This window comes from Lonchura striata, chromosome 5, assembly GCF_050655825.1.
Source record: "Lonchura striata isolate lonStrDom1 chromosome 5, ASM5065582v1, whole genome shotgun sequence".
Lineage (NCBI taxonomy): Eukaryota > Metazoa > Chordata > Aves > Passeriformes > Estrildidae > Lonchura > Lonchura striata.
The window spans coordinates 29,958,967-29,969,028 of NC_140707.1; the positions used below are offsets into that span (position 1 = coordinate 29,958,967).

General features: G+C 39.8%; 1 protein-coding gene across 1 annotated transcript in view; it reads left to right on the forward strand.

Annotated features, from left to right (window-relative positions):
- The window catches only part of LRP5 (LDL receptor related protein 5), a 132,514-nt gene that overhangs the window by 115,481 nt on the left and 6,971 nt on the right, over positions 1-10,062 (forward strand). The window contains exons 18-22 of the mRNA XM_021555189.3: positions 2,327-2,563; positions 3,120-3,230; positions 5,096-5,332; positions 6,616-6,755; positions 9,622-9,719. Of these exons, the coding sequence (XP_021410864.1) occupies positions 2,327-2,563; positions 3,120-3,230; positions 5,096-5,332; positions 6,616-6,755; positions 9,622-9,719 (823 nt within the window). The remainder of the gene's footprint in view (positions 1-2,326; positions 2,564-3,119; positions 3,231-5,095; positions 5,333-6,615; positions 6,756-9,621; positions 9,720-10,062) is intronic.

A 10,062-nucleotide genomic window follows, 5' to 3' on the forward strand; every position in this document is an offset into this window, starting at 1 on the left:
GGTCCTCTTGACTTCTTCTCATGTATTTATTTTGCTGTGGATTTCATTTTCTGGCTGAACTCTGAACTCCCATGGGACAGTCATTTCCATGATAAACTGTTTTCTTTCCCATGACCACAACACGTTATGTGGCTTTAGAGTAGTGGTGGTTACATGGGGAGGGCAGGGTGGATCAATCTAATTATACTTCTTGCTGTAGTGTTGTTGCGCAACGTGGACAGTGAGAGAGTCTCACATTCCACTCCTTTGGATCTTCAGCTATAAATCTAAAATTTCAGGGGCCTCTATTTCAGTGTCTTTTTCTTTTTATTCTAATCTTTCACTAAGCCTGCAACAACTTTTTAACTCATCTTTTCTGGCCTAGTAACAGCCACTACCCAGTGTTTCAAAATAACTTAGTTGTCTGCAGAACATTAGTCCATGTTCTGGACATCCTTATGAATGCTTTTGTCAGTTTTTTTAATGCAAACTTGTTCTTGCTAAGTGCAACCACAGTGCAACATGAAATGTGCCTTTAAATGCAGAAGCAGTGATCTGTCTGTTGAATTATCCAAACAGCACGCTTGTATCAAAATATAATTCACCTTAATGTGTGTGTCTCACATCTTTATCTTATCTACAGCTGTCAGGTCACTGGCTACATTTATAATTCTCATATTGCTCCTCCAAATAATCATAAATGAGGAACTTAAAAAAATCATAATTTTTTCAAGATCCAAGCACTTTTTGATTTTTATTTGCATTTTGCTTTTCAAACTCTTGATTATCCTTTTGTTTCATTCTTCAGCTTTTTGTCCCTAATGAACAAAGGACAACAGCATGTTAGAAACTGTTTGCATGTAATTCTAGAATTTTTAGCACCACCCTCAGGAGAAAAAATACTCATACAGCTAAGAAACTTATGCTGGGTTCTTTGTGAAGTCTATTCCTGAGCCTGAATCTCAAGAAAAGCCCACTGGGCTTCCAGAGGAGTGTTCCCATCCAGTGCCAGAGCACACCTCTAGCTTGATCTTACTATTGCTATAGGTAGGGTATGATGTGGTTCTCTCTCAATCCAAGTGGTGAATATTTACTCAGAGCATTACTGGGCAACAGCAGCTGTGGGGAGGAGTGGCTGCCTCTGCTAAATGATGTCGTTGTGTCATAGAGTTTTGACCCATCAACTTTTCAAATCAGTGGAAATGTATGTGATTGCTGCAGGGGTGTTTTGAGATGACCCCCACTTTTTGACTGTAACAAATTGCTCCTGATAACAACTGAGTGGATATGCCCATTGTCTATTTCTTTAATTGATAACAATGATGGAAAATTGTGTGCTAACTTGTTGTATGTAAGAATTTGGAGCATTTTTTGCAATAGATTCTTGACCTGGATTGTGTTTGTGTCCTGACATTCTAAAGAAAGCAACTATAGATGCCTTATAAGAGCATAATTGTTGCATCTCTATATGGGTTGTAGCTGCTGCCTAATTCTGTCAGTGCCTCACTGCAACTTGAACAACAGTATGGATGTGAAAATGAGTGATACCAGAGTCTTGGGGTCCATAAAAAGTCAAACTTGAAGGAAATCCCAGCTTTCTTAGGTCCAACAAACACAAAAATGGCTGTGCACAAGTTAAAGTGGTCTGTGTCTGTAGTGAGAGAATATAAGATTAGGGCAGGTCTGCAGTGCTCCTTGCACTGCTCTCTGAACATTTGCTGACCTGCAGCCCAGACACTTTCCAGCAAGAGACCTTAGCTTCCTGTTTACCAGTGCTATAAAGATATTTTTTTCTCCATTCATATTTTTCAATTCATAACTGACTCAGATATTTTTTTGTGGAAAAACCACTGGGAAAATAACAAAACAGATACTGTAGAAGCTACATGTTGTATGTTTTAGATGTATTTAGATGTATTGCAAATTAACTTTTCAGGTTTTTTAATGAAAAATTGGTCCAGGTTAATATAATTGCAGGGATTATAATTGTTTAGAATCTGGTTTGCAATCAGAAATTGAGTATTCTTTTGAATTTATGTATATGACAGTATCTTCCAAAACATGGCTGTTAGAGACAAAGCAAGTATTTGTAGCTCCTGTACTTAGTACAGTGCTTAACTGCTAAAGCAAACTTCTACCATCATGCATCCAGTTTTTGTTATGTAGTTAGTGAAATCTCATTCCCTATACAAAATCATTTTTTCCTCTACACTGGAATCTTAGTGTAGTCAGAGAAGAACTCCAGGGAAAGAATAAATGCTTTCCTTGACAAACTCTGTCATGTTTTTACTCTGTTGAAAGGGATAAGGTTGAGTATATAAATCTGATCTGTTTTCTCTTTCTCCAGAACCTCCAACTTGTTCCCCAGACCAGTTTACATGTGCAACCGGAGAGATTGACTGTATCCCAATGGCATGGAGGTGTGATGGGTTTCCTGAGTGTGATGACCAGAGTGATGAAGATAGCTGCCCCATATGCTCTGCATCCCAGTTCCAGTGTGAGAAGGGACAGTGCATTGATGCACACTTGCGGTGTAATGGAGAAATCGACTGTCAAGATAAATCTGATGAAGCAGACTGCGATAGTAAGATCAGTTTTCCTGAACTCATGGCTCTAACACAAGCATCCCTTTGGGATTCTAACTGTTCTTGAAATGTATGGATAAAAGTCCTTTTTGTTAAGTCAGAGGTTCCTGAATGCAGATAAGAAATCTAGCAGTTACTTAGCAAGGATATATTATACATAATATATCTATTACATATACACAATATAGGTATGGAGTACATAAGGTTTTATAATATGCCACATTACTACATTTTGTTAACATGTCAGGTGATCAACTACACTTTGTTAGGTTAATGTAAGAGATTCTTGCTGATTCGATCTTGGTTTTGCCCCAGCAGGACTGATATGAGAAAGGATTGGGAGTTACTGGGACCAGAATTTTATTTTAGCTCCATTAAGTTAGAGGTATAACAGCAAGGGGGAATAACAGGGATACACAGGCTTGCAGTTTACCCACAGCAGTGTTGTGACACCTACCTTGATCATAATATGAGACTGACTTGTTTCAGTTTTCTCAAAAGGCTCGAATGCTCCTGTGCTGTCAGTAATTGATTTTTCCCTTTCTTTCTGTGCAGCAATTTGCCTGCCCAACCAGTTCCGATGTGCGAGTGGGCAGTGCATCCTCCTGAAGCAGCAGTGTGACTCCTTTCCAGACTGCATGGACGGCTCTGACGAGCTCATGTGTGGTGAGATGGCTTTTCTTGACATTCAGGTGTTGTGTTGGGGCATGTTCTACACCCCCACGCAGAGCCCTGGTCTTTGCAGAGCAGTATTCTTTCAGGGAAGAATACTTCAGAAGGGCCTTCAGAGCTGTCCTTAGGGAAACCTGATTTGACTGTGCACAGTACCTTAGAACTTGTAGAGCTGCTGCTAAGCCTGGAGTGGCTTTTAAAAATGTGCATCCCTATCCACTGCAGTAACAGGGCCAAACTGGAGGCTAATTATGTGGAGGAGCTAACATGCAATGAGCAAGTGTCCACAAGCGACCACAAACTGGTCTCTTACAGTGCAGATGTGAAAAGAATATATGGAGAGATGTTGATTTTTCTGGGAAAAATGTGACTTTGAAGTCTCATGGCAGTAGGTATATGCAAGTTACAGACATGCAGCTGTTGTGTTAGTCCTTAGAGAGTCTGTTACTTTGCAGTCCAAAGTAGACTGTAAAATTCACTTACTTTTGCTGCTCATACAGTTTCTGTTGTTTTGTTTTGGGGTGACTAGAGCATGAAGTATTCAGGCAATAAGGCAGATGGAGGGAGCATTTAGAATCACAGAAGTGGTTTATCAAAATAGCTGAAACACAAAGCATTTTAGAATAAAAGCAAATAGGATGTGCTGGTCTGTAGTTCATTAATGTAGCTTACAAATAGCTTGCACTGGGTTTGTGTAGAGAAATGCTGCACTTACATTGCCTATAGGAGCAGCCTTAGCGGATTGTGAAGTTTTTAATATCTTAGATCTTGTCATGTCTTGAAGCACCAGTTGTCAGAAGCTGTGCCTCTGCTGGGATGAGAGGAGGGTTTGCCAGGTTTGGTCTGGTAGCCTTGTTTCTTCCTTCCATCTTCATGGTGGATACTGCAAGGGGAAGTGTATCATGAGTAAGAATGGTAAAGGAGACCTAGTTGTAAATAGAAAAAAAGGCTAAAAGAATGGGGACAGAAACTGTTGGAACCTTCAGACTGAACATGCTTCTCCCACATCTTCCATTTATCTCTTTAGCTTTCATCCAGTTCCCCCAGTTTCCTGGTTAATATACATATGAATCACATGGGAAAATTGCCTTCCCTGAAGACCATTGCCTATGTGAAAAACAGAGCGGTGTCAGGTTTATCTGGCAAGAATTTTGAATGTGTTACCCATAATCAGGGAGAGATGTGAGATGTAGGTTATCTCAAATACTGCAGCATTTTTTGTTATTTAACATTTGGCTACATAAGGGGAAAAATAATGAATAAAGAAAGTATTTGAGATATTTTGAATTGTGTTTTCCTTCCACTTTGTAAGGTGGGGTTTCTTTGAAAGCAAGTCATATTTTAGGAAGGAAAAGTATTCTGTTTTAAGACCTTTATTATCTAGGAAGACATCCATTGCTTAGTATATATGGTATCTTCCCTACTGATAAATTTTCTTGACTTTTCATGTTATTGCTAGTCCAAATGGCTTTTGAGACAACAATCCTCTCTGATTAAGGACTTAATATTTATAAGTATCCTCTGTCTTTGAGCCATTGACTTTGGAGGGCAGGGAAGAAAAGGAAACTTTCTAGACTGTTGTTGTATCAAGATAAGTAATCCTGTTACAAGACAAAAATGCTAGATAAAAAGAAGAGTACTTTGTTCTTACTGCTTTATGGAGGGGAAGAGGAAGCGTGAAGTCTTGTGTACTGCATCGGAATATCTGGAGTTACAGATGCCTGAGTGTGATGCAGATGCTTTTATGGGCACTGTGTGAACGGCTGTGTGCTGCCTGATTTGCTGAATGAGCTCCAGGACAGCAGCATGTACCCTGCTCCATGTTTAACAACCTGGTTCATTTTCTTCTCTTCTTCCAGAAAAATCGAAGCCAGCCTCAGACGAGTCGCAGCCGCACAGCAGCGCCATCGGTCCCGTCATTGGGATCATCCTGTCCCTTTTTGTCATGGGAGGAATGTACTTTGTTTGCCAGCGGGTGGTGTGCCAGCGCTACGCCGGGCCCAACAGTCCCTTCCCACACGAGTATGTCAGTGGTACCCCCCACGTCCCTCTCAATTTCATCGCTCCAGGGAGCTCTCAGCATGGCACTTTCACTGGTAAGGGTGCTTGCATCTAATCAGTACCATTCCATTGCCTGCATTTTGAGTTTTACACATGATTAGGGCTGTTGGATGTGGGGTTTTCAAAGAGCAGAAATTAGATGTTGGTCTGTTTGGTGGTTCTGGGATGAATCTGTCATTTGAATCAAATATGTAAAATCCATTCACTTTTCTTGCACTTTAATGGCTATGGTCAGCTATTCCTGCTTAAATTATGCTACTGTGGTTATCAAGAGTTTTTGTGGTAGGAAATAAAATTAAAGGATGAAATAATTGTAGGTGAAATCTTCACAGGGATGTTTTAAACTGGACTTCACACTAAAGCTTTTTTAATTAAAGCAAGTATCAGTGGTTTTCATCTGTACTTCTGTAGGTGTTAAACCAAGCTGTCATTCTGATTCTCATCCGTATTTGTTAGCGTTCTCTAATCCATATTGTTGTAACAAGTTACAACGGCTGAAAATCTTATATTTATGTTAATTCTAAAGAAAAGACAGGCTTCTAATACCATGGCACTTTATGAGAAGGATATATAATCATGCACGATGATTACAAATACTTACTCTGCTTGTAATAAATATTTCCTGCATTTGAAAAGAGAAGTTCTAAAAACTTCCCAGACTTAAAACTCTTACAATAGCACTGAATAGTCTGATGGAAGAAGCTGAAAATTAATTCTCTGAGATAAGAGTATATTGTAGTAATTGGAGAATTATATATACTGTAGATTGGAGAATGATGTCTTTCATTTTCCTCTAACTCAGGTTTGCTTCCTTTTGTCTCTGCTGATTTTCAATTTCAGCTGTGATTTTTTTTAATAAAAATATTTGAGTTTTGCAGTTATTCATTTACTTGCAATTGAATTTCTTGCAATGGAAATTCAAACTTTGGAGGTCTTCAAGCTTGTTTCTTTTAGGCCTTGGGTTTTTTTGTTTGTTTGGTTTTTCTGCAACTGCCTAAGTTTGTTTAATTGAAAAATTTCTTTGTTAATTTGTATGAACAGTTTGGATCAGCTGTTCTGAAGATTCCTTTCTCAGCAGTGTGATAGTAGATTGTGAGTTCAGTGCTGCAGTGAGACAATATGTGGTCTGAGGGTGAAATGTTCTTTACAAAAAGTGTCCTTCCTTGTAATGCTGAAGTTTTTACCTAAAGCACTCTTCCCAGGGTGTGACAACCATTACGATTGCAAGGGTTTGCAAAGCTAAGGATTTGGTTTCTGTTTGGCATTGATAGATAACACCGTGGTTTGTCTAACCTTGTTTTTCTCTGTTTCAATGCAGGCATTTCTTGTGGAAAGTCCATGATTAGCTCCATGAGTCTCATGGGAGGAAGCAGTGGTGCCCCATTGTATGACAGAAACCATGTTACTGGAGCATCTTCAAGCAGCTCATCCAGCACTAAAGCCACTTTCTATCCACAGGTATGTCTTGGAAATACACCAGTGATTTAAGTATTTCCTGCTTCTGGAGAAAGGAAAGGTGAAACTTTGTGCTTATTAAGTAAATGTTAACAACTGTTAACAGCTCTTTGGTGTTACTGTTTATGATATGCAGGCACATTTTGGCACTGCTGAACTTCACAAAAGGGCTTTGTTGTAGTTCATCAGGATTATACAGTGCTCTGTGATGTCCAAAATGTTTTGTTATCAGAGTGCTACTCAGATGGTTTGTTCCTGGATACTTCTGTTCTTCCCTTGGAGATATCACCTCCTTTGTTCTTCCTTAGCTCTGATGGCTGTGGCCCAATGACATTTTGCACTGCCTAATGCTGCAGGCACACATGGAATAATAAGGCAAGCAAAATGAAAAGGGACTGTAATACAAATGTGCATTAAATAAGCTTGACTTGCTGTTTAGATCAAGCATCGATTGTTGATTCAGAAAACCAAGTGCATGCACTGAGGGAAAACACTGGTGCAGCAGAGTGAAGCAGAGGGTACTTTGCTTGCATTTTTTCAGCTATAATTTAGCTGCATTTCTGACTTTTGAGTGTTGGAAGTGACTGAATTCTCATCCCCATATCACATTTCACAAATTCCAACATGTATATTCTGAACAGAAAGAGTCCTCTCTGAATATGTGCAAGAGGCATACAAAGGTTCCTGTTTGCTAGCATATTTTGTCACGACAGTTTTTTCCATTGTGCTTCTGAGCAATACATCCATTTGCTTTTAGGCACACACAACAAGCTGCCAGAGTTGATCTGCCAGCTATGGAGAGGATTTTTGTGTAGTATTGAATCAGGAGCCCACACACTGTGTGGGTATACATGCATTTGTGTTTACACGCAAGCTGTTATGCTCTGTGTGGGCATTTTGATTGATAACATTTTGGCCAGTTACAAAGGTATTTTTTCTCCCTTTAAGAAGGGCAAAAATGGAAAAGAGAGGCTTGTGAGCTTATCTGTTGGTAAGGTAAAGTATCTACTTACCTTTTGCATTGTGAAGCCATCGAGAAGCAGATGTTCAGGAACTCAGCAGCCCTTCTAATTTAGCTTGTCTCATGCATCACCGGTGTCTCTGTAATGTTTTGAACAATTTTATGCTCCACCTGATTGATGTGTCAGTACCATGCTAAAAAGGATGAACAGAAAAAACACTAACTTAAATAAAGCTTGAAAGAGAAAAGAAGCACAAGTGCTGATCTGCCTGTGTGATTCTATGGGATCTGTGTTGGCCAAAAGATCAACTCTTCCATTTGACTTCTGCCCTAAGTTAATCTGACTGTTACTGGGATTTCTTTTTCCACACTTTGCTATGTCAGCCAGGGCCTGCAGGGATGATATCAGCATTTCCTTCATGAAAGGCATACTGGGTTCTTAGAGGGAAGCTATTGCAAGGGCTTTGTTACATTAAGGTACTGCTTAATCCAAATGTTTTGGTGAGTTCTGCCTGGTAGCTAATTACCCAGCTTTATGATAATAATCAAAAGGACAGATCTGAGCATCTTAGTTTTCTTGGCTTTTTTTGTTTGTTTAACACATCTTAGTGGTACTGAGAGGTGCTCCAGTGAATAAAGACTAGGAAAGAATCGGTGTCAATGAAGTTATGCCATTCTATATACCTCAGAACCTGGCTACAGGCATCCTGGCTGACACTGTTTGCTGTATTTAGTCTCAACATGAAGTGGTACTGATGCAGCTCAGGGTGTCAATAGGAGTGAATCCACAAGCAGTATGCAGTGCTTCTCCAAGGAAGATTTCTGAAAGATCCTCTTGAGGCAGTTACTCATCACTCCCCACATCTGGCAAAGAGGGGGTATTCAAGCTCGTCTCCCTTCATGTGAATCTGGGTGCAGGGATTGTCAGTATAAGTGACAGTGAGCTCAACTCAAAGGTCAGGAATCACTTTGCTGGCTGCTGCACAGTGCCGACCCAAACAATGATCTACACTCCAGTGATTTTAGAGTGTTTCTGTGGGAGAAGAGCAGAGGCAGAGAAAGGATGGTCAATGGGACGGGCCATGAGTTGGCCAAATGCCCAGGGCAGGCAGTGTACAAGATGTGCACATGAGTAGCAAGGCTCAATCAACAGCAATGGTGTCATTTTTCACACTGGAAGAGATAATATTATCTTCTTAAGTTTAGGCCAATGTCCTAACGGCTGTGTCAGAGGTTCAGCTTGTGATGATGGAAGAATTCTAAATCATTTTGAAGCCTGCTAAACTTTTTCCTTGTGTGAAGGCTACCAGTAACCATGTGTAAGCACTCACAGCTGAGCCATATGTGTGTATGCTGTCTATATGCACATATAGACAGGCTATAAGTATTTTTTAGCTCATAGGCTTTTTTTGCATTGTGAACTCTGCCAAAATGATATGTTTACAGACCAGGAGTAAAAATGAAGCATTCAGGGAAGGATGGGGTTTTATTAGTTATAATAAAGGAACTTGGGTTCCTGACCCTACTATTGATTGGGAACACATTTAGGGTCTGGGAGTGGAACATACTTTATTTCCAATAGCATCTGCTGAGGATGCTATCAGTCCTTATGTCCAAGGAAGTGCACTCAGATTCAGCCAAACTGGGTCTCATTTCCAGCTTTATTCCAGCCTTCCAGCATAATAACAGATGTGACAAGGAAGAAAATTCCCTGTACTGAGAACTTTTAAGGTCTGCACAGTACCTAAGTCCAAAGTAAAGTCTTGTAATGAATATCTGTGATCTTTAAAAATGCATTAACACATCCAAGCAGCTAGGAAAGCAAACAAGAATAAGGATGAATGACAGTAAAAGTAAAATTGTATAATTAACCCAAAATTTCACACTTCTTTTTCCTGTTGTTTCTAGATTTTGAACCCTCCTCCTTCCCCAGCTACCGATCGCTCCTTGTACAATGCAGAGATGTTTTATTCCTCAAACATTCCTTCAAACACAAGATCTTACAGGTACAGTTCAGATAACAAGGTTTGCTAAATCTTCTGTTTATCTGCCTTTAGTTCTAGATCTTGTTCAGACTTCATTTAAAAATCTCTTCCTCTCTTAATAAATGACCATTCAAATTATGTACATTATATTGCTATGTAATAGTCCCTGAGCATCCTGTATAAAGGTTGGTGTTTTCTGCTCTTTCCATCTTAAAACTCTTTCATGAGTAAGCCTGTTTGTTAGGGACTGGGATAAATGGTCATAGTGATCTCCTCTGTTAGGTTAGGGGCTGTAACAATGTGCTGCTGGCTGAGGGTAGTTGTGCCGTTCAAAATTGACACAGTTCAGGTACTTCTTGTTGGA